Source organism: Ursus maritimus, unplaced genomic scaffold (genome assembly GCF_017311325.1).
Source record: "Ursus maritimus isolate PB19 unplaced genomic scaffold, ASM1731132v1 scaffold_25, whole genome shotgun sequence".
Taxonomy (NCBI): domain Eukaryota; kingdom Metazoa; phylum Chordata; class Mammalia; order Carnivora; family Ursidae; genus Ursus; species Ursus maritimus.
The window spans coordinates 34,281,561-34,306,814 of record NW_024425008.1 but is presented as its reverse complement, the minus strand read 5'-3'; the positions used below and the strand labels follow the sequence as shown (position 1 = coordinate 34,306,814).

Below are 25,254 nucleotides of genomic sequence, written 5' to 3'. Positions count from 1 at the left end.
GATCTGGATGTTTAAATATAAACTCTAGCGTTCACAGCCTGTGCTGTAGGATCTTGGCCATCCTGTGGGAGCCCATTTGCCGGCAGAGCCCAGGGCCGAAGAAACAAGTTGCAACATATACTTTGTGACACTTGTGTTTAAAAGGGTAAATGGCACATGCTTGCAGATTTCTGGGAGGACACGTCATCAGGAGACCTCCTGATAGTGTTGAGGAGGAAGTAGGGTATAGAGGATGTGCCTTTTTATCGTACACCTTTCTATGTTATTCCTTTCTTTTTTTTAACCTGAGAAAGTATTGCTTATATAGGTTTTTGTCCTGAACTTCCTTGGAATTCCCATTGCTGTCACAGCCTTAGCACCATTTATTTTGAAGTTCTCAGAAAGGATGGTCATAAAGCACTAACTGTAGGTGAACCCTATCTGCTCTGTTGGTTCAGCAAATATTTATTGAGCTGTGCCTGGGCTCCACCCCTCCCTCCGGAATGCTTTTTCCCTGAAATGTTTTCCCTTCTCTTGTTCTTTAGCTTCTGTCTCAGTTCTTCCTCTCCTGTTCTTTCCTCCCTCTTCCCCCTTGTCTTCCTGCATTGGTCTTTCCAGAAGATGTTGTGTCCCCACTGATGCCAGTATAAACACTTCTGGCATTGGCGGAGCAGTATTTTTCCTGGTGTCCTTGGCTTTATTATCTTTAATTCCTTAGGTTCACATCGGTGTTATAATACAGTCAGTTTTGCCATCCAGAGACGTGATGGCGGTGCTTTGGGATTATATGGCAGAGGAGTGGTGTGTGCAGAGCCCCAGCTTCACCAAGCTTTGTACGGTGCCCGGCACATTGTACACAATGATGTCGTCAGTTCCTGCTTCAAAGCATCATGCGGGCCCAGTCTGCACAGAGTTCACTGTTTTTGATGTTTTTTTCTTAATGTCCCATAAGACCTCATCTGGCATGGGACTTGCTGGAAATTCATTTTGTAAATAAGGGAAGAAAGCAGTCTATTTTCAGACATGGTGACTTAAAGATCATCTTGAAGGATTCAGGCTTCCTAGTATCCCCAAAAGCCATGTGGGTGAACACAATTGATAGGAATAGTGACCACAATTGGTGGGAGAGGGTGAGTGGAGTTTTATAAGCCAAAGATGATAAAGCCCTAATAAGGAATGCAAATTGTTTTTGCATTGTATTGCAAACAATACTAGGTATTGTTTGGAATGAATGGACTATCACTAATGCAAGAATTTTCCTAAGTAGTAGTAAAATATGTCTTCAGTAAAAATTCGAATGGTACAAGTTGCTTTTTCCACCTGGCAGGATATCTTGGGATCTTACTACATCAGCAGTTTGAGATTCACCCTATTTGTTACAGCTGTGTAGGAGTTAAACATTTACTATGGACACTTACCATTGTTTCATGGGTTTTGCATTTACAAACGAGCGAGCAGGGGAATATTCTCTTACGTATCAGTGCAATTTGTGTTGAAGCATCTGTTGGATAAATTGTTAGCAGTGGAATTGCTCGAAAGTGACCTTTAGCTGCAAAATGAGAGCTGGCCTTTGGCTAGAAATGGGTAGAGAGAAATTACAGTAGAACAAATTTGTAAATTAGGTTTATATCGCCATTTTACAGAAAGGTAAACTTAAATTGCACTGCTGTTGCCTACCAGATAAACTTGTTAAAGTCCTCTGACTCTAAAGCCTTTGCTCTTTACCAGCATTCTGCCTGTCAGAGCTGTTCCTAGAAGCCAGCCCCTGCCAGGCAGCACAGAAATGGACTTCCCATTTGTGACAGGCAGAAAGCTGTGCCCATTTCATTTCCCTCCAGAAGGAAGGGATGATAAAAGGTGGCAGAAGCAGAGGGAAGAAATAAAGAATGCTGCTGAGCAATTACTGAGAGCATGGGTTTTGTGGAATTGATTCTTCAATGTGTGATTAAGAAGTGTGATAAAGAGGTGCCTGGCTGGCTCAGTTGGTGGAGCATGTGACTTGGTCTCAGGGTCAGGAGTTTGAGCCCCACGTTGCGGTAGAGATTACTTAAAAAAATGAAAGTGAGAAAGAGATGGCATGTAGGATTAAATAACTGCAGGTTAATTGAAGATGTGAATTCAAGACCTACAGAAGCATTAGTGCTTGGGGTACATACTAGTATGTGTTGTCAGACAAGGTCCAGCGCCTTTACCTTGGGGCTAGGAACCCTTCCAGATCACTGTTCTTAACGGTTCTCTGGGCCACTCATGCATTCCCACCCCATATTTGTAATGTTACTGATAAACAAATCGGACCCCTTATTCTGCACTTCAGGGGCTGTTGCCATGCACTGAAGATGCATATATACTCTTAATTCAGAAGAGGCAGCATTTGTGTGCTACCAAGCAAAGCCGATTACAACAGAATTACTGTTTTGTTCACTGGTACAACATTGATGGTGCCTAGAAACAGATCAAAATACCAGGAAATGACCCACAGGTTCATTTAATGGTGCACGAGGGAAGGGGTTGGAGGGCTTATTCCCAGAAGGTTTCTAAAATGTAAGAATTTTACTAAGGAGTTATAAGTCATTTTTGGTAGCTACAGGCCCAGGCCATGGGTGGTTGGGGACCAGGATGGGAGAAATGCTATGCTCAGTTGAGATCAGATAAATAGGAGTTCAGATAAATATGCAAGCTATTCTATTGGCACACTGTGTCTGGTGATATTAACAAGATAAGCTGTAGGTAGAATAATTTCTCATCAGATTGGAGAAATACATTTATAGCCTGCTTCTCATTATATAATCAAAAGTTACTAATGGAGTAGCAGACAGTGATATGGGTAATAGCTTACTGTCACTTAAGTGAATTCAGGGATGACAGGTTTCTTTCATGCATGAAGTACTGGATACATTTCTTAAACCTCAGATACGGCATCAGATTCTAGTCATATCCTAAAGAAAAGTCACAGTGCAGTATTTCATTTATAGTACTATATTCTTTGTGAGTGTGTGTGTGGTGGAGGTTGGGGATGAGTTATTTGAAGTATACCTTTAAAAAATCTCTTAAAATACAAAATCAGTTTACCTCTCACCGCCCTTCAGTTCCCTTTCATCAGCCCCCCCCTTTTTTTTAAGAAAAGTGGAATAAGATCTACCAGTCATTTAGGAGGCCTTTATTGTTTCAACCGATCCCCTGTCTCACTTCCAACTCCTTCCTAGGAAGACAGTTGTTCTACCCCATCATCATCTGGATAAGCTCATCTTATTTTTGCTTGAAATTGTTGCAAACACCTAGCTCAAGTAGATTTGGGAAAACTTGGATCTTAGTAATAGCATCTCAATCAGTTATGAGTGGCATGGATTTCTTTTGACTTGTTTAAAGTTCAAAAGTGTCAGTAAGCAGGGTTAGCAACCCAGCTGGGGACATAAATGACATTTTCACAGACTGGTGTTTGCTGACAGCACAAAGATAGACTGAATTCTTCATTACAACCAAGGCAGATGCTTAGGGATTTTCCTGTTTTACAGCTCTTGTCTCTAATTTTACCTTAAATCTCTGACAACTTAGAGTCAGCTTTGCTATTGTGTCCTAATGGTTCTTTCTTAAGTCTCAGTGAGAGCTACTGAACCTAACAAAGGGAAAACAGATTCCTAGAAAAACTTCCAAAAGCGGGTAACTGAGATTTACTTCCCCAAAGACCATGATCCTATCAAAGAAAGGAGGTAAGTACAACTGCTTTTCACCAATTCTTTACTCCTCCTTAATAGGTTCTTCTCTCTGCTTGGTTTGCCGGGGAGGGCCCAGGAGGAGCCAATCGCGCAACCCAGCCCTCGGGAGGACCCCACAGCTGGAACTCCCGGGAAAGCCTCGGTAGGTAATGTTAAACCCGAAGCATGTCTCCTAAGCCCTGACAGCAATACCTTTCATTGGTTAATGAAACCAGTGCGTTGTGTGTACAAATAAAATAAATGCTTGCGGTGCTTTTCACTACGGCTAGCAACTTGTTTAGATAAAGACCCAGGAAATGTATGAAAATACGCAACCTAGCCCTCCAGTCACGCTGGAGGGTAGATGCTGCCCATCTCCCGTTCCCCACCCCCGCTTGATTGAGAGGGACAAGATTAAGCAGACATCGGAAATACATAAGGTGTAAAAGATGGATGGGGCTGGGTTCCTGTGCCCTTCTAACCTCCTCCGCACACACATCGAATCACTTCTACCTGCCGCCTAGACTAGGGAGACAAGGGTCTGGGGACTTGGGCCTCTAAAAGTATTTGGCAATGAACCGTAATAACACCATTACACCCAAAGCCACTCCTAGGAAAGTTTTTTGTTGTTTCAATTCATATATGTATATTTTTCCCCAAACAAGCTTTCACCCTGCACAGTTTTTAACCCTACCTTTTAAAGGTAATATCTGCCGTGTCTTTAAATACTCGGCGTGTTGTGGGGGGTGCTTAAATGAGAGTGCCCCTAATTTAAAACCAAAGGTTGCTACTTTGCGTCTCCCAAAATGCGGGGCTCACTTCCCCGGTCCCCACCCCATCTGCCAGCCCTCCCTTTGGGTGATCAGCTGCCGTGGCTGCACGTGGTCGCGCCGCGGGGACTCGCGCGGGGGCCAGGAGTGCCAGGTGCTCTCCCACGCTGCGGGGCGAGCCGCTCGCAGGCAGAGCCCCCGCGCCCTGGCCCCGCCCCGCGCCCGCCCGCCCGGCGCGCATTGGAGCCGCCGGCTGTCGCTCCCCGCGCTCTGGGGAGGGGGCGCCGCCGGCTGCTGTCCCACTGCAGAGGACTGCTCGCTGCTCGTGCGACGGGGGCTTCCCCGTTGCCTGGGCGCCCGGCCCCGCGAGCGGCCCCCCGACCTCAGTAGCAGGGTCGCCAGGGACCCAGGCAGCGTGGGTAAGTGAGGGGGTCGGGGGGACGGGGTCCGGGCCCGTGTCATGTCCGCTGGCCGCCTGCGCGGCGGGGTGGGCGGAAGGTCCCCGCTGGACACTCGCAGTCCCGGCCCCTGAGGAGGCCGGGGTGAGAACCGGGAGGGGTCGTTTGTCCGCCGGAACCTCCAGCCAGCTCGACCCTCGTCAGCTGTGCCCACCCACCCTCTTCGCGTTACAGCTCGTCGCGGCAGCATGGGTGGCCGGTACCTCTTCTCTGCCTTTACCCTTATCTGAGGGAGATGTGGTTTGGCCGTTAATAATTGTGCAGATAGCCTGAAGCTGGGGGCTCGGTCCCACGCCCCCGGCACTTTCCTGTTTAAGTGCTCGGTCCTGCGCTCCGGCTCGTGCCGCGAGGCGCGTCCAGTCGGAACCAGCCGCCTTCCTCCGGGTGGCCGCTTGGTGGTCCGCACCCGGCGCTGGGAGAGAGTCCCAGCTTTCCTCCCGAAGGGCTTGCTCCTGGCCTCCGTGCTTCCCTGCTCAAGGGGGAAAGTGGCGTTAGACTGCGATCGTCAGGAAATGACACACGGACTCTAAGATTACCGCGGCGATGAAAGCACCGTGCCGGTTAAGGAGAATCATTTGCACGCTAACATTCTGCAAAGTTTTAATGTCTCCAGATTGTATTTTCCCATTTCAGTTAGGTTTCTGTTTGGGTATTTTTTATTTCTACCTTAATGTACATTCAAGTGAGCTTCTCAAGCAGGTGTCTTTGGGCAATCCAGGTTAGCTTCAAATCGTACCGTCTGAAGCATGATCTCATTTCAGTATTTCTGTTATATATCCTCTGGTTGGTAAAAACTCTCAGGTGCTGAGAACTCCAAGACGCGATAAGACTTGAGAGAGCTGTAATCAGCTGTGGTTCTAGGGCTTATGGAAGCATTATGTGAGGAGGGACACTGTACAATGTTCATATTTTAGTTCCATCGCTGTTCTAGGATGACTTGTCTTTCTGTCAGGGGCACAGAGTCGGTAACTCCCAAGCTCAGGGAATGTTTACTTACATCATTAACTGATTATCTGAGTTCCAGTTCCTTTTGTGGTTCATAGAATCAAGAGCTACCCAAATAAACCTTCAGCGCTGAAGGATTTACAGAAAAACAGTACAAGGAAAGAGCCCCCTTATTTTAGGACATCCACCAGCAAAAATTAATACAGCTTTTGTTAGATCATCACCTCACATCTGTGTTCATTGGTGCTGTCATACTATCCTGTGGATTCATTTTATGTTTCTGTATAACTAATCAGTTTGCCAATTGCATAGCTTATCAATTCTATCTGGCTTTCAAATTAGTTCCAGAACCAAGAAAACAAAATATAAAGAATTTCAAAAGCTTGGTTTTAAAATAGCAAGAATTCAATCTAGTCTGGGTTCTAGAGGGCTGCCTTATGGTTAAATAAAACACAATTTAAAAATTCTTGACTAGTGACTCTAAGTGCAGATTAGTATCTCCAGACAATTCATTTTTCTGATAAAATTCTAATGCCCACTTTCCAAGCATGGGCTTCAGAAACAGGCAATCAGGTTGAATCTGATCTCCGTTACCTACTAGGTGTGTAATCTTGGGCGGGTTATTTAGCTCTCTATGCCTCAGTTTCTTCCTCTGCAGATAGTGATACCACCACCTACTCATTTTGTAATGTGAGGAAGATTAGAGATGGATGTAAAAGTGCTTAGCATATCCTAATGCACAGGAGTTGCCCAATAAATGTCAGCTATTATTATCATTCGCTTTTACTGACCTTCGACTATGTGCTCATTATGGAAAACATTGGAAAAGTAGATACTTGGGGTGGGGGGAAATGTCAAAATTATACAACTAAATTTAAGAGGGGAGAATGACAGTGATGTTAAATTTCCCAAGAGTGTGTATGAAAAGTAGCACCTCTCTGATGGAACATACATTTTTAGAACAGAAACCTTATGGTATAATGGAAAGAACATTGGAGAGTCAGAGTCTTCAGTTCTAACTCTGGCTATGACCTTCTCTAGCTGTATGGCTTTCAGCACTCCACCTACCCACTCTGGAGCTCGTTTTCTTCATCTGGCTGGACTTGAATGATCTCTAAGATCCTTTGCAGCTGCAGAATTCTTTATTACATGTAATGAAAATCACCCTAGCTTTCTTATCACTTTGCCCTTCATTGTTTTGTTATCGTGGTCTGTTTGTTAACTTGGATTTGGGTCATAAACATCCATAAAGACAGCACAACAAAAGAACTGATATCAGATTTGCAAATAATCCAAGTTGAAGTGTTAACAAAGAGAACAGAGAAAACTAGATTCACCTTGTAATCTTTTTGATATTTCTTATTCTCCAGTCATTTCAGTAGATTATTAGATGGGAAACATGCCTGGTAGAATCAGATACATTCAACTGAAATCTTTCTATAGGAAACAATAGGCTGCTGGTGAAATAAAATACCACTCTCTTTTCTCTCATCAGGTTGATCCTTAAAACAAAAAGCTATCCAGTGAAGGGCTTTCATGAAGAAACTAAAGAGAGAAATTGTAAGTGAGAGAGAAACTAGGAATTGTACACTGGAGAAACCACCTAAAACAACTGTATGGAGTAAGACAAAAGGAGTGAATACATTTGGAAGAAATTTTACGTAGCATATTTTTGCCCACCTTTTTGTCATAAAGGCTACTAAGGAAGAGAGAATATAGTTTTCTAGAGAAAGAACGAGTGTGACGTAAACATGGAAACCACGGTTTCCGAAATTCAAGTTGAAAGCAAGGATGAGAAGAGACCCACAGAAGTTAGTCCTCAAGATGAGAGGCAGGAGGAAAGAGCATCAGTGCTTTGCTTCAAGAGAAGAAAGAAAGCAACCAAAGCAATGAAGCCCAAAGCTAGCTCTGAAGCTGCTGGTACAGCAAGAAAGTGTCCCCCAGAAGCAGGAGCTTCAGATCAGCCACAGCCCCCAGGGGGGGCCTGGGCCTCAATCAAACGTCTGGTGACACGCAGGAAAAGGTCAGAATCTTCAAAGCAGCAAAAGCCCTTTGAGGCTAAAGTGCAGCCTGAAATCAGTGCTGAGGATGCTGATGTTTCTAAGAAAAAGGCAAAATCCGGACTTAAGATTCCCTGCATAAAATTCTCAAAAGGAGAGAAAAGAAGTAATCATTCCAAAATCATAGAAGACTCAGACTGCAGCATCAGAGTCCAGGGAGAGGCTGAACACTTGGATACAAAAGATGACCAGGCAGCAAAGACCCAGTTGCCCCAGGATGTAAGTAAAGATGTCTCACAGAAAGGGGGTGATGAGGTCTGTGAACCAGATGTGAGCAACAGCACAACTACAGCTGGAGAGAAAGTGATTTCAGTAGAACTTGGGTTAGATACAGGGCATTCTGCCATTCACCCGGGAACACTAATCCTTGAAAGAGATACCGAAACGATTGAGGAAAAACAAAGTGTCCAAGGCCAGCAAGTAAGCCCACTTGAAACTTCAGAAACAGAACCTCAGCCACCAGTGGTTTCTGAGGTTCCTCCCCCACCTGCAAGCCCAGATCAGCAAATTGTAGAAGACGCCAGAAGCAATATCCTCGAAAGTGGACCAAATTGGAAAGAGCATGAAAGTAGAGAGATGATAGCTGAAGAGAGTGAGCTGAAAGATACTGAATTGCGCCAGGAATCAGAGCTGAGAGAAAATGAGGTCACTGCAGAGAAACCCAAATCAGAAGAAAGCAAAAGAATGGAGCCAATTGCTATTATTATTACAGACACTGAAATCAGTGAATTTGATGTTAAGAAATCTAAAAATGTCCCTAAGCAATTCTTAATTTCAATTGAAAATGAGCAAGTAGGGGTTTTTGCTAATGATAGTGGTTTTGAGGGTAGAACTTCAGAACAATACGAAACACTCTTAATAGAAACAGCTTCTTCTCTTGTCAAGAATGCTATCCAATTGTCTATAGAACAGCTGGTTAATGAAATGGCCTCTGATGATAATAAAATGAACAATCTTCTACAGTGACTTAATTTCCAGATCATGGGAGGGAAAAAAAAGCTTCATGCTAAATTACTTTGCAAATTTTGGCATTTCTTATTCAGTTACAAATGAGAGATTTGTCATCTGTGGGATTTACAGGTACAGTTCCAGCCCAGAAGTGCTAAAGAATTAAGTTTATAAAACTGCCCTGCCACTGAAATGCAGTCGCTTCTGGATTGGTGGAAGTTAGTACGGATCGCAATGGAAGTAACATACAGGGAGTTGCTAAAATGACATGTGGAAGTTGGGGTGCTTGGGGGGAGGAAACTGTATTTATTGAGCACTTATGGTATGCCAGAAACTCTTTAATATTCTCTGATGTCACAAAGCCTGGTTTCCTTTTGATAGTTCAGTCCTGTGTATAAGTTAACATCACATTTGATTTTCAAAAAAAATTTTTTTACAGTGCACTTTTGTGTTTAAAATGGTGAGTAAGGTGAGCTATTTTTGTGAATGTGTGATTTACAGTTGTTACGCTCGTAGGCAGTAGTCTTACCTCAAAAAAAAATTGCCTTTTCCTAATTGCAGCAGAATGTGCATATTTGAATTAAACATGAGTGTTTTTCTAGTCTTGCTTAAATACTGTGCAAAAGCCATTCACAATTTATATCAAATAGGCAAATAGTTACCAAGTGCAAAGGTGTGGAAATAGGCAGTGCATTGTCCCTCTCCATTTTTCTTCTGCCTCAGACAAACCTGTCTAAATCCATTTCTGCATGGGGTCGTCTGCTGAAAAGTTAGAAGCAAAACCCAAAAGACTAAACAACAGCAACAGCAAAAACAAGAAGAGTGAAATACTGTTTTCCGTCCAGGAGAAGGCAAACTGCCCAAGTAACAAATCACAGATAACATAGGATTCATCTTGCAGGATTGCTTCTCTAGAGACCACATTCATCCTCCTGTCCCCAAAGAGGGAATTCACAGCCGGCCTGGCAGTAAAAGTCCCAGGAAATCATAATAACTTAGTGAAAATATTATTTACTTTTGACCAAGAATGAGCCAAGTTCATGGTTGAATAGAAAGTGAGAAGTTATTGCTAAAGCATATTGTATTTTAAATGTCAGTATTCTCGCATTGTGCCTATGTGTCAAGAGACACCAGTAACAAACATTTTACATGGATTTTGAAAATTAACTTTTTCATCAGTATGTTCAATCCAGCTAATCCCTTACCAAAAAAAAAGAACTTAATGTAACAACGAGAAGGGCTTATTTGCATTTTATCTTGTTATTTAAATCACCGATCTCATCAACGATTGCCATATTTTTTGAAAAAGTAACTGTTTCAATCTTTCCTTGTGTGAAATGGCCATAATACTACAACACACTTCCCTACCTCACAGTAAAGTTCCAAATTGTATAGTCCCCACTGTCTAAACTGAGGGACAGCGTTATTCTGACAGTAGAGGAAGTATAAAGAGTTTCCACTCATTTGTTAAAGAGGGTTTGTACATTCTTGGAGAAAAGAGTGTATATTAGGCGACTAAATGATCTGGTGACTTCTTGCATTATTTATCAATTACGCATAGAAAATATGTGTTATTTTATCCTATAGAACCTTCTTTGTTTCTTGCTGTGAATACATCTTGAGACCTCTGGCAGAAAAACATAATCTGACTTTGGAACTGAACCAAATAATGGATATTATTGGCAAGTGTCTTCGCTGAAGTACAAAATTATTCCCCCAGACTTTTCTACCTTCATGCCTATAACCTTGGGAGGAGAAATCCACAAAAATCCTTCAGTTTAGCAACACAAAAGTGGATTTTCAAAACGTACGACTCAAGAAATGAATTTCTTTTAGTTGTACAATTTTTAAACATTAAGAAAAAGACTGCTAAGTCATTCACCCTAAAAATATTCTTTTAAATTCACTATATGTGGTGCTAATGGACTTGGATGGCTACCAGCAAATATCATATCATATTCAAAAGTGAACAATTTTTTAAAATCTGATCAAAGTTGGTGCATTTTACAGTGTTTTAAGGAATCCTATCTTCATTTATTGCAAGAATGGCTCAAGCCAATATACTTGCATTGTAAGTTCTTTAGCAATCTCTAATGAATGAACACAAAGTATAGTGCTTACCAGTGACTGAAAATATTTTGGAAGGCTTAGGCATATTTGGGAGTTTTAAAAACAGATATGAGATAAATATGTGTAATTAATTATTTCTGTTAAGAAAATAACACTTTCTCTAGTCCTGGGTTTCTACTATTTTTTTTTTCCGCTATGGTTTGATATATATTTTTGGTTAGAATGTATTATAATTGATTGTTTTTGTGATAAGATGTGTACTCTACCTGCATTCATTCTTAAGTAGTTCCTCCTTAATCTTTTCTATTGAGAATATCTGGTGAATTAAATAAATAGGATTCCAGTCTGAAAAAGGAATCCAGATATTAACTGGTCTCGATTGAGTATACCTGCCACTTGGCCAAATCCTATTAAAATGAATTCTAAGGTGATCCAGATTGTCTTGTTACAGAAATAAGCAGGAATCAGATAACTTGGAAGTCTCTTATAAAATATGTTTCATTTCAATCGTAGTTATTTTAAGCAAGTGGACCTTAAATGCAAGACATAAAATGAATATAAATAGGTCCCTATTCAGTTTATACCCATCTGACATGATTAAAATGATCATTTAAAAGGCAATTTAATAATATCACATTAATTTTCATTTAAATTCGCTGTGATAAGTGCTGCTTTTAATGAACATTTTATTAATTAGCTGGGATTCAGTTTCCCTTTGAACTCAGAATTTTACAAAGTGGGTTGGTTTATTGGATACTTGTTAACTTTTTCGGCATATTATCTTTCTCCCTTTTAAGAGTCAAGTATTATTCACTTTGCTTTACAACCCAGTGAATATGAAATCCCTCTTCTATTTTACGTAGCACTATTCACTTAACATTTTCTCAAAGTTCTTTATAGGATATAAAAATAGTACTGGGTAACATTTAAGTAAAGGTAGCAGAAAACAAAAGAACTTTCAAACAGAACTTATGTTCCCTGCCACCTCCTCCACCTCAAAGAATAATAAGCATGTGGCACAAATGGGGTTCTTCAGAAGAGCTGTCTGCGTAATTTTCTTTTAAGGTAATGCATTTGACAGCACGAAGTTTGTGATGATCTTAATTGGTCTACTATTTAGTGGAATCTAAGAAACTCTCTGATTTATTTCTGAGAGATTATCTCATTTCACCAGTGTCTGCGAAAAGCCATACAGCTAAATGTCGTTAGAGATGTGGGTCATGGGAGGGCACCAGTCAAATCTGGCTTCTGCGTGCGATCCAGAGTTAACTTCATCAACGTTTAACTTCAAGTTGCCTTATTTTTTATAGTTAAAGAGTTAATTTGCAGGGGGTGGGAGGGTTTACAGCAGAATTTGTAAAATAATTGTTAGGCTTTAGAATCCCACTGTTTGGAAAGATCCTTTTAATGTTAACTTTATTCAGATATGTAAAGTCTTCAAATTTCATCAGATACTCAATACATCAGGGGTTGACTTTTCTGCCTGCCATTTCTACATTTTTTAAAAGTCCTTGTTTATGGTTTCAGGTTCTTTAGGTTCAAATTCCTATGATGTTTTATCATGTAACATAAAGTTTCTTATTATACAGTATTCTAAATTTTCAGTCAATAGTACATTTTGTGGTACATTTTTGAAAAAAAAAGTTCTTGTAATCCTTATTTAGTTACAAAAATTAAACAGAAGGAAGCTACAGAAAATTTAGATGTCCTGATTAAATTCAGTTTGGTTCAACATGTGTTGGGTATAACATATGCCCAACACTGTAAAGGAGATAGGCTCCCAGCTCTCCAAGAGCTCAGACTAGGGAACAGCAACCAGAGGAACTGGGACAGGGATGAAGGCAAAGAGCCACAGGCAGGGCAGCATCATGAGAGGAGAATAAAGAGAACGTGGTTAATTTGTCCAGAGTGGGGAGGTGGTCACCTAAATACAGAGACAGTTTGAAAGCCTTCCATTTCTAAATAGTTAAACAGTTATATTCATTATGATTTGTGAACAGGTGCAGAAAAAAGCCTGCATAATGTTACATATTTATAGTAGTTCTTTGTCTGTAAAAATGTTCAGTGGATGAGCTATTATGAAAGCAAAAATTCCATTTTGTAATTTCTCATTAAAATCAGTACTATATGATGTGGATCAGATGCTAATATTTAAGAAATACTCTGTAGAAAAAGATATCAACCTGAATTAATACATGTGTGACTCTTAATATAGAATAAATGTTATAGTGGCTCATGTTTATTTATGTAAATCTTTTAAGAGAAAGGTGGTATATCATGTTTATTTCCTAAAAGAATAACGATCACACTAATGAAACTGTTGAGTTAGGACTACCAAGAGTTCTGCTCTGCTGATTGGGTGTTGGGCCGACTTTACAATGACAAGCCTAAAAGAGCCCACCTCCTGCAAAGGGAAACACAAGCATCTCAAACTTGAATTCAATGTCAGTGAACTACCTATCCATCTACGGGGCATTTCTGACTTGATGCCATCTATAAATTTGTAACATTGTACTGAATGTTACATCATCTCTTGCTATACCCATTAGTTGTCTTTTGTACATTATATTAACCTATGAGTCGTTAGTAATCTTCATGGCTTTCCGAATAAGTAAACTTCATATGAAAATGCTTATATTATTCAGACATTGCCTGCTAAAGCTGGGTGTTTCAATCAAAAGTTCCGTGTTTATGAAGACACTGGTTTTATTCCCCTAACGTTGGCAGGCCTGGTTTTCCTAAAGCACAGTGCAATGGTAGTAATTGGACTCTGTGAAGGAATGTACTTTCCAAATCTAGGGACCAATTTAAAGTTGATAGTGTCTGGGGCGTTCAGTCAGTAGAGCGTGTGGCTTTTGATCTCAGGGTTGTGAGTTTGTGCCCCACGTTGGGTGTGGAGATGACTTTAAAAAGAAAATAAACTGGATAGTGTCCTAAAACTAAAACTTGTTCCAAAGCAAACTGTCTTACTAATGTACCAACCCTGTACCTAAGCTTACTTAATATTTCACATCTTACATAGTTTTAAAATTCTTATTAAATCACATCTTTCTACTAGAAAGATAACAGTATCTTTTGCAAACCTGTTTCTCATAGGCAATTCTGCTAATCCTTTAGACCCACCATTACCGCGGAAGCCTGGAGCCCCTGACCCCTTTGTGAGTGCCTACTTCGTTTTTTTCTCCAAAAGCTTGAAAACACCAGGGGGTGAGTTTCTGAGCTGAGGAAAGAGTGAGCGCAGACTGTCCCCAGCTTACAATGGTCAGCTAATGACTTTTTGATTTTACGAGCGTGTGTAAGCGATATGCATTCAGAAGAAAGTGTACTTGGAATTTGGGGTTTTGAGCTTTCCCCGACTAACACTGTGCGGCACGCTACTCTGTCCCGTGCTGGGCGAAAGCTGCCGCGACAGCTCACCCCCAACCACGGATCACAAGGGTCAATAACCGATATCCTTACAACCGTTCTGTACCCATACAACCATTCTGCTCTTCACTTTCAGTACAGTATTCAATAAATCACATGAAATATCCCATACCTTATTATAAAATAGGCTTTGTGTTAGATGGTATTTCCCAGAATCGGGTAATGTAAGCATTCTGAGCTATAGTCAAAGTCGATAGGCTAAGCTATGATGTTTGGTGGGTTAGGTATCTTAAATGCATTTTCAACTTATGATATTTTCAACATACAATAGGTTTATTAGGACATAACCCCATCATAAATGAAGGAGGATTGTGTGTGTTTGTACACGGCAGGCGACACTACACATCCACAGAAAATCTGCCGCGAAGCTGGGCACAGGTGCCATGAGCAATTAAGGAAAACCTAGGTAAGCGGAGGATGGTGTGGTGGCCCCCAGCCTAGAAAAACCCCAAACTGAAAACTGTTTCTGTAAATGCCAGCTCAGCATAAGAGCAGTGGTAGCGGTGTCCAGCAGTTCCTGCACACGAGCAAGACAAGACGCACTTCTCCAATGACTCGTTTTGTGGCTAAACTCAAATAGGACTTTCAGCCTTCATTTTTGTTACAGTGCGGTTATGGGGTGGAGATTCAGCCTTTCACAGCTGTCCTGTGGCCATAAAATGCAGACCTTCCACCTCTGCGCTCCTGGAGATGGGGAGCACAAGCTGACACAAAAGCAGAGGCAATCATTTGTATACTTGTTCTCGAAGCTCCCAAATCCTTACTGTGACATCTGTACCTTCAGGGCACACGAGGGTCTAGTCAGTATGGCTGCAGGTGGGGTCTCTGGACCCCATGTGTGATGAGTCCGTCACAACGAATGCAGCTGTAGGCACGCATGCTCAGATCAATCAAATACCCTCGTACATACATTACACACACAGGTTCCATGTAGAGCAGCCATTTGTGGCATAAAAACTTGGAATCCTGCCTCTCTTTAAACACATCATCCAAAACCGGAGTATTTCCATCCTCCTGATCGGAACTAGTTAGAGGGGCACCTGGGTGGCTCAGTGGGTTAAGTGTCTGCCTTCAGCTCAGGTCATGATCCTGGGGTCCCGGGATCGAGCCCTGCGTGGGGCTCCCTGCTCAGTGGAAAGTCTGCTTCTCCCTCTCCCTCTGCCCCTGCTTGTGCTCTCTCTCTCTTAAATAAATAAATAAAATCTTTAGAAAAAACTAGTTAGAACTGTCCTTGTACTCTGGGTAAGGCTGAGATGTACAGAATGCCGAAACAATCAGTCACCACTCAATTCAAGTGAATGAAGTCAAGCTAACTTTCTGATCTTTTATCCAAGTGTGCCACGCAATTTCACTGATTTCAGAGTGAATTTACTAGAATTATCTTTTTAGTTTTATGGGTTTCTTCTATACCCTTAATGTCTGGCTGATGTGTTTCTTCTGACCTGTGGAGATTTAATAGTGAATGATAATCATTATGGTTCATTACACTCTAAGACTTTTTTATATCTAGGTGATCTTAACCTTTTTTTCCATTAAGGTATAATTTATATACAGGAAAATCCACGCTTTTTTGTGCACAGTTCTACAGATTTTGACAAACGCATATAGTTCTCTCACCTAGGGAGTATTTTTTCTTGTTTTTTTTTTTTCCTTAGATTTTATTTATTTATTTATTCAACAGAGATAGAGACAGCCAGTGAGAGAGGGAACACAAGCAGGGGGAGTGGGAGAGGAAGAAGCAGGCTCCTGGCGTAGGAGCCTGATGCAGGGCTGGATCCCAGGACTCTGGGATCACGCTCTGAACCGAAGGCAGAGGCTTAAGGACTGAGCCACCCAGGCGCCCGTAAGGAGTATTTTTTCTTATTCTGATTTCATTATTCTCTATACCACATGTGCATTTTAATTTCCTGATTGCATCAGTGAAAACTGCTACTTGCTGCAGAAATTTAAAGTAAGGGCTTCTTAAACTCAGCATTTAAACCAGGACGAACAAGCAAGGCTGCCATGCACAGCCATCAAACGGCACAGCCCAACTGCAGAAGTCTTCATGTGGGGACTGGCGCCCTCTAGTGTTGTTTGTGCATAATCTGCATGGCCATCCGTGGTGGCTTTGAATATAGCCACCAGTTTGAGAGAGATGCAAAACTGTGGTGGTGTTAACAGTGAAACAGGAGATGTTTAAAATAAAAAAGGAGGCTTCCATTTATATGCCTTTCCTCCCACACTTTAAAAGATTATGATGGAAAGAAGACAGGAACCACTGAGCTTATAGCACCAGACTTTGCACATATGTGAAGGAAGGGCAATGTTGCAAAATGAGAACTGGTCTGGTTAAAAAAAAAACAAAAACAACTTGGAGACTCTGCTGAAATCTCTAGTCTGCATTTTATTTTTTTAAAGATTTTTTTATTTATTTGAGTGAGAGTGAGAGAGAGACAGAGAGAGAGAGAGCACGAGTGGGGTGAGGGGCAGAGGGAGAAGCAGACTCCCTGCTGAGCAAGGAGGCCAATGAGGGACTCCATCCCATGACTCCGGGATCATGACCTGAGCTGAAGGCAGATGCTTAACTGACTGAGCCACCCACATGCCCCTGCATTTTATTTATTTATATATATATTTTAAAGAAGTATTTATTTGAGAGAGAGCACGCATGCGTGCACACCGGGTAGGTGTGGCGCAAAGGGAGAGGGAGACAGAATCTCATTCCTGATAAGCGGGGAGCCCAATGTGGAGCTTGATCTCAGGACTCTGAGATCTTGACCAGAGCTAAGAGTCAGACACTTAACCGAGTCACCCAGGTGCCCCTCTAGTCTTCATTTTAAAACCTTTTCTCTTACCTTCTCAAATGTTATGTCCTCCTTCTAAAGAATCACCATAGGTTTTTTAGATGTTCCTTCCTACAAGGCACTTAGAACAGATGCCAGTTACCAAAAAAAAACCCTTTTTTAATTAGATATTTCCCTACATATGGTTTGAACTAAGTACCATACGGCTCCCACTGCAGAAAAATGTGGCAAAACTAAATTCACAAGACCTCATTCTACCAGGGCCTATTTGATGCACACAAATCTAACATGGGCCATCCAGAAATTCATACCAGGCAACGAGTAACGACTACAGCTGATGAAGGACTCCTTCTCAGGCTTTCTTCCCACACAAGCCTCTCTCCCAGTCCCCAGGAGAGCAAGGACCAATTCAGTTGTTCAGACAACCCTTCCCAGAGTACTACTATTCCTTCAGACTTCTGTCATGAAAGGACACCATAGTTTTCTAACAGTTTAAGGGAAGATATTTTATCTCTATTATTTTGATACAATATCACCAAGTTGTTTCAATGAACAAAGTTTCAACATTGTATAAACAATGGATGATAATTCATGTGAGAGAAGATGGGTTCATTCTGCACAAATTGGCTACTCAGCTATAGAATGAATTTAAGAGAAGCATTTAGTGATTAGGTACAAAGTTCTAGGGTAATAATAATAATATTGCAAGCAGAAACAATGGGGAGAAAAGAGGGCACACCACATTCACTCAGTACTGGAAGGCAAGAAGAGCTGAAGGCAAAAGAACTCTATTAAAGAAGGTCTCGACTTACTCAGAAAGTGGAACTGGTTGGGAGGCAATGAGGGAAGAAAAGTATAAAGAATACCATCATAAAGGGACGTGGCTGGCTCAGTCGGAAGAGCATGTGACTGTTGATCTCAGGATCATGAGTTTGAGCCCCACCTTGGGTGCAGAGATCACTTAAAACAAAAAACCCCACCAGCTTAGAAAGTCAGTTGTTGAACTACAGCTGAAAAAGAAATTCCAGAAAATAATATATAGGCCAACCTCATAGGATGTGAACGTGAAGAAAATAAATAGGAGGCAAGAAACAAGGGAATATTTACTCAAATGTCCCTGGATTTATCTCTTGACCAAGGAGGACACCAAAAACAGTTTGATGTCCGATTAGAAGAACAAATGTGATGGGGACTAAAATTCTAGGGCCTTTACTGTTAAAGACTTGCAAAGAATCCACAGAAATGCTTCATGTAACAACCACAATAAATGCTATATTTTAAAAATAATTTTTGCATGTAAATTGAAAGCTTCTTGATCAAAGAGGGATGTCAAGGGGTACCTGGGCGGCTCAGTCGGTTAAGTGTCTGCCTTCAGCTCAGGTCATGATCCTGGGGTCCTGAGATGGAGGCCCTGCTCAGTGGGGAGTCCGCTTCCCCCTCTCCCTCTGCATCCCCCACCCCTGCTCATGGGTGTGCTCTCTTTCTCTCTCTCTCTCAAATAAGTATAAGTACATACATACATACATACATACATAAATCTTTTTTAAAAAGAGGGATGTCAAAACACAGAGGTATCCAACATGTTACGGAATTCTAGGAAAAATCTTGTTAGTCATGACTAAATAAAACAAGATCCAGGAGTAGCTAAGTACTAAATAAATAGTGAATTCAACGAACAGTGATGCCAAATTTGAGCATAATGTAAAATAGATTTTTTAAAAGCTACATTGGTGCCACCTTTTGGCCAGATTAAAAATTTACACAAATTACAACCTACGATCACATTTTAATTTCACAAAGAGACCCTTGTTAGAGACACAGTTGTTAAATTCAAACATTATGTGAATAGATTTAAAACTGCCTTGTGACTTAATACTGCTGATTTTTAATCCTATTTTTTGTTTTTTAAGAGCTGGGATAGAAGATAATACAAATAGAGTTTAACCCTGAACGAGCACATCTCATACTCCGTAAGTACGCTCAGTTCTTGATAACCGTCACAAAACTTATATTAAGCTTTTGGAGCAGGATTAGTCAGCGTTAGCACTGCTGATGTTTTGGGCTGGATAATTCTTTATTGTGGGCGGCGGGGGACGGTCTCCTGCGCTGAGAGACATTCAGCAGCATCCCTGGCCTCTCCCCACTAGACGCCAGTAGCAACACGGCCCCCACCCCACCCAGTTGTGACAACTGACAACATCTCTGCATTGCAAAATGTCCCCATGGTGAGAGGGATCACCCTGTGTATGGTTAAGTGTCACCTGGCCACGGGTGCTCAGATACTTGGATAAACATTCTGGGTGTGACTGTGAAGGTGTTTCTGGATGAGATAAACATTTGACCGAGTAGAACAGATTGCCCTCCCTAAAGTGAGTGGCTCTCATCCAGTGAGTGGAGGGCCTGAATAGAACAAAAGGGCTGACCCTCTGAGAGCAAAGGGAACTTCTGCCAAATAAGCTGGGGCATTTGTCTTTTCCTGCCCTTATGGGCTTGAGCCTGCTGGCTTTTGGACTGGAATTACACCATCAGCTCTCCTGGGTCTCCAGCTTGCCAGCTGTGCATCTTGGGACATCTCAGCCTCCATACTTGCGTGAGCCAATTCCCAATAATCAATCAACCTCTCTCTCTCTCTGTCTCTGTGTGTGTGTGTGTGTGTGTGTGTGTGTGTGTGTGTGTGCACTTACACACTGTTGGTTCTCTTTCTCTGGAGAACACTGACTAATACATGCTGGTTGAGAACACTGTTGTTGATTACATTATGAGAGAAAATACAGTAAATAGGGAAGAAAGAAGAAAGCAAAGCAGGGAACTACTGGGTAGTGGCTAGATATAACGTTTCTTTCCAGAGACGGCAGTTGGAAGGTACTAGAGTAGGACGCCAATTTTCTATTCACACAGATTACAGTTGATAAGAACAGAGCTCAGTGGTGCATTTTTGCCTCACACGTCCAAGATGTTCCCTGGCACAGAGACGTACTGACCCCAGTGCTACGAGGACGACACTGCGCAGACCCTGTTGTAAAATGAGAACACAGTCTATAAGCTGGACTTTAAAAAGGTTTTGTTTATGATCAAGTCACATTAATTTATTTGTCATGATAAAATACATGAAATCCACTGTTTTCATTCCAAATAGAGGATACAAAACTTTGTAAAATAATGTTTCTGAAGCAAACTCAAAGTCCATAAGGTGGAAGAGTGACTGTTCTGCACAGCCTCCCGGATTTGCCATGTGTTACTCGTGCTTGGAAGATTTCTTCACTGGGCCTTTTTGATTGCACACGTTTTTGAAATCCAAGTTTCTTTGAAACGAGCTTAAGTTCATATCTGATCTAGTCTGACTACATGACTTTATTTGGCACAAAATAGAAGAGTTGATGGCAGTTCGTGTCCAGGGCGCTGGAGCAGTATCTCCGAAGTAATCAAGCGTGGCACAGAGGCACACTGGCGCACAGCAGCCTCTTGCCTGTGTTTGCAGGACGACCGTGACAGTCTGTGGTCCCTTGTGTTTAGGACATCCAGACTTGGGACCGTAGAATCTTACCAGTTTTCAAAAAGTCCAGCCATACGAACATGGCAGTGCAACAGAGAACCATCAGCTCTAGATCTCACTCTTAGGAATTTAAAAATTAATTATAATAAAATACCACAGAGCTATACTTAGTTTAAAACATACAAAGACACAAATTACATTACAAAAATTCTTCATGTGGCTTATCTGACCTTGCTACTAAAAAATGACACTTATCAAGGATCTGGGTTATAACAGTAAGAATTTGCCTGTGCAGATAAACATTAATGGAATTATGCCATTTTCCAGACTATCTTTTTCCGTGATTACTATGTATTTCCTTCAGTTTAAAGTGAGGCCTTTCCATTATGAATTACTTCCAACAATGAATTACTATGTCCTTATCCCCACTCTATTTCTTGTCCCCATTTACTTCTTAGATGATCTACATCAAAGAAATGAAAATGATATTTTCTCCATTGCTTTTGTTCCTTTTCCTATATGTAAACAATATGCTTGGGGGAACTTTCCATGAGGCTGAAATTGGCAAGGTTTTATTCCCTATAATGCCAAAGAACTAATATCCTTCTTCCTAAAGGCTAAAGAGAAGTACTGGTGTTTAAACTACAATAGAAAAGGAATTCCAGCAACATTGCTGTTTCTAGAAAAAGCTGTTTCTAAAAAAGAAGAATTGTGTCAATTAATTATTGAGTATTAAATAATATATGACTGCTTCTAAGACATTCTAGAGTTTACAGGTTGGAATCCTGAAGTTAATAGATTTAGCTATAGAACACATGTAGTTTTCTTTATATGGTTGGTTTTTATTAAGAATACTAAGAGAACTTAACACTTTTTTTCTTAGAGAAGGGGGTGGAGGGGCAGAGGGAGAGGGAGAGAGAGAGCCTTAAGCAGGCTCCACGCCCAGCACGGAGCCCAATGTGGGGCTCAATCTCAGGACCCTGAGATCACAACCTGAGCGGAAATCAAGAGTCAGACACTTAACTGACCGAGCCACCCAGGTGCCCCAAACTTAACAAAATTTTAATACAAATCCTCACAATACCCCTGTGAGGTAGGTATTACTTAATCTACTTTACAAGTGGGAAATCAGAAAAGCAGAGCATGAAATAATAATCTCAAGATACATAAATCAAGAAATTTTGGATTTCTTATAAGGCAGACTGCACTTAACGAGTTCCAGAGTTGTGACAATATGCTAATAGGGACAAATATTGAAACTAGTCTGTTTTTCTCCAGAAAACAACTATATGTAGGATCTGGAAAGAAGGGAAAATTCTAAGCTGATCCAAGAAGAAAATGTCCGTTTAGGATTTGCCTAATACACCGATTAAGGTGCATATAGCATTTCCCATTTGAAGAGTTTGGTAATCATTACACAAACTGTATTATATGGTTAAGATTATAGCTTCATTTTGCAGATGACATGGTCAAAACTAAAGGGTTTAGCTGAAAGAACCTTTTTTATACAAAGTATATTTTCTTAGTAAGGAATCACGTTTTAAAAAAGTACACTCAGGGCACAGCATTCATTAATCATACAACAGTTATTTTAAAAATATGTCTGTTGAATGAATGAAAAAAATTAAACTGGGGTCTGTCCCCACACCATTATTCACTGGCTCTCTGGAACCCACCTCTTGGGACTTTTTTTTTTTCCTATAAAATGGAGTTAACATTTTTCCACTTCCTAAAACAGAAATAATATTAGGAAGACTAAAGAAAAGGGCACCTGGGTTGCTCAGCTGGTTAAGCGTCTGCCTTCGGCTCAGGTCATGATCCCAGGGTCCTGGGATGGAGCCCCACATCGTCCTGGGATTCAGCCCCAGATCAGGCTCTCTGCTCAGCATGGAGTCTGCTGGTCCCTCTCCCTCTGCCCCTCCCTCCACTCATGCTCCCTCTTTCTCTCTCAAATAAATAAAATCTTTAAAAAAACACTAAAGAAAGAACATTTGTTTTGAATTTCTAATATTAAAAGGAACTATATGAATGAGAACAAAAATACAGTTAACCATTACGTTCTTAACACCCAACAAATGGAGATATATTGCAGCTTTAAATTAATGTTGTCTGCCATGGCTAATCAGCCACAGCAAACTCTTAGAATTTTCCAGACTCTGTCCTGAACTGCTGCCCTACCCCTCAACTCATATGCATGCTCAATCCACCCATTAGCTACACATTTCTTGTGTCGAGGACTAATGACTGGGCAAGAAGGAAAGAACAGAGAAGAAAGAAATCAGAAAAATTGTTATCCTAATGGGAAAAATTAAATTTTACTTGAAGAAGGCTAGGGAATATATCCTGAGTAGCCTAAAATACATGAAATCAACGTTACTATTTGTGTTCATCCTATGAGAGGAAATCTTTGAGGGTAGTGTAAATTTGAATAATTGATTGAATGACTTAAGATTAGATAAAGTTCTGACTCCGAAGAGCAACACACTTGTTTTCAACCACTCCCACTCCCAATATAACTGATCCTGTATCAATAGCTAGTTAGATTTCATTCTCAACACATCTCAGTCTTTTTTTTTTTTTTTAAGATTTTATGTATTTATTCGACAGAGATAGAGACAGCCAGCGAGAGAGGGAACACAAGCAGGGGGAGTGGGAGAGGAAGAAGCAGGCTCATAGCGGAGGAGCCTGATGTGGGGCTCCATCCCAGAACGCCGGGATCACACCCTGAGCTGAAGGCAGACGCTTAACAACTGAGCCACCCAGGCGCCCCTCAACACATCTCAGTCTTGACGCCAGGAAGCTTTAGTCATTTGTCTGAGGCAGAAACTCAACTGCCTTAGACAATGCCTGGTGGTTTCTTCATTCAGCCTTCAAGAAAAACTTACATTTCATAATTCATCTAACCTCACTGTTTACCCACAGAAAACCTTTGTGCCCTTAGAATGAGCTAGATTAATCTTTGAGCTCCCTTCTGACTGAACCCTGACACTGTCAGGAGATGTCCTCCAAAGGATGCTGTATAAAGAAGCTCAGAGTTTCTGTATACACTTGATTTCTAAGCCTCACAAACCAGATCTATTAACATGTCTGGGAGGCTTTGAACAGGGCAGCGTACAAAAAGATGAGGCCGTTTCAAAGCCTGTCTCTTTTGTTATTCTTGACTATCTAATCTTTGAAATTTAAACATTTTAGAAACAATTTAGATCTATCCTTTGTGGTGAAGTTTGACCAGCTATTCCCCAGCTACAGAAAGCAGGAGAATCTATCGTTTAGTCCATCAGTTTTAATTTTTCTGGTGTTATAGCTTTATAAGTTTCACTGCTATAAAAGGGAGCTAAGTTTATTCACAAAGGGAAACTATCACGGATTTTAGACATAGTTCTAGGATATTGACTGTATCTACTCTGCTAGTTTTGTGGATCAGAAAAAAATGAAAACTGTGTCATTGAAAAATTACTTTTTCAAGTGATACTTAGAAAATTAACATCAACTCAGGCAGCCTAGAAAACCCTCTGACACTGAGAGTAGAAAGATAATTTATATTTTATCAGTTTCCTCTTTAAAAACTGATGTAAACCTCTGGTCATTAAAAAAAAATCTCAAACTGCTCTTATGGTCTTTAAGAAAATGCTCTAGAGGGGCGCCTGAGTGGCTCAGTCATTAAGCATCTGCCTTCAGCTCAGGTCATGATCCCAGGGCTCTGGGATCAGGTGGCATCGGGCTCCCTGCTCGGTGGGAAGCCTGCTTCTCCCTCTCCTGCCCACCTTGCTTGTGTTCCCTCTCTCCCTCTCTCTCTGTGTCAAATAAAAAAAAGAAAGAAAAAGAAAAAAAATGCTCTAGATTAAGGTAACAACACGGGGTGTTAGCTGATGTAGTTCTATCTGAATCTGTCTCTATGTTTATCTATCTGTATGTATCTTCCTATTTCTCTCCGTAGGATTTTGTTTTAATGTCTGAATCTTCTCCCTTTCTCTCTTTCACTAGAATATTTTTTATTAAAAATGAGGTATGCTCAATGTCAAAAAATAAATAGAAGCCATGTAAGATGCTGCAGCGCTATTAAGTGAAAAGTGATTTTAAAACTACTTATGATTATTATAGCTATGCCTTAAAACAAAATTTGTATACATTATAACATATAGTTACACATTAAAATAACTTTAACTTCCTATATGGCAGGAAATATTTTTAAATAGTCTTCATAGTGGTGTATTCATGTGAAAAATTAGCCAAAAGTGATATTCTAGAATATTCTTTAAAAAATATTTCATTTACTTCATTTTCAATTTGACTTTACTGATTCTACAACTTAGAAATTCTATAAATATTTACTCTAAGGTTCCTACATCGATTTCTGATTTTTTTTAAATATTTTATTTATTTATTTGACAGAGACAGCCAGCGAAAGAGGGAACACAAGCAGGGGGAGTGGGAGAGGAAGAAGCAGGCTCCCAGCGGAGGAGCCCGATGCGGGACTCGATCCCAGAACGCCGGGATCACGCCCTGAGCCGAAGGCAGACGCTTAACAATTGTGCCACCCAGGCGCCCCTGATTTCTGATTTCTAAATTGTGATTTATGAATGTTCATAGCTCTATTTGAAGGTTACATTTTAATAGCCATATGTAT

General features: G+C 41.0%; 1 protein-coding gene across 4 annotated transcripts; it reads left to right on the top strand.

Moving 5' to 3' along the window:
- Window positions 1-4,714: 4,714 nt before the first annotated feature.
- On the top strand, window positions 4,715-25,077 carry AKAP5 (A-kinase anchoring protein 5). 4 transcript variants are annotated; one of them, XR_005837694.1, is made up of 6 exons: window positions 4,715-4,860; window positions 7,340-7,404; window positions 14,019-14,080; window positions 14,681-14,754; window positions 19,045-19,104; window positions 25,020-25,077. XR_005837694.1 is itself a non-coding variant. In XM_040641801.1 (2 exons), the coding sequence occupies exon 2, from the start codon at window positions 7,596-7,598 to the stop codon at window positions 8,868-8,870; it is 1,275 nt and encodes a 424-aa protein (XP_040497735.1). In that variant the 5' UTR covers window positions 4,715-4,860; window positions 7,340-7,595; the 3' UTR covers window positions 8,871-13,158. The 4 variants fall into 4 exon arrangements, 1 of the variants encoding a protein (XP_040497735.1); XR_005837692.1 differs by having other exon boundaries at window positions 14,620-14,754; XR_005837693.1 differs by having other exon boundaries at window positions 14,019-14,129; window positions 14,620-14,754.
- Window positions 25,078-25,254: the final 177 nt, after the last annotated feature.

Coding starts and splice junctions, on each gene's coding strand:
- AKAP5 (XM_040641801.1), top strand. CDS start 7,596: ATGGAAACCACGGTTTCCGAAATTCAAGTTGAAAGCAAGGATGAGAAG.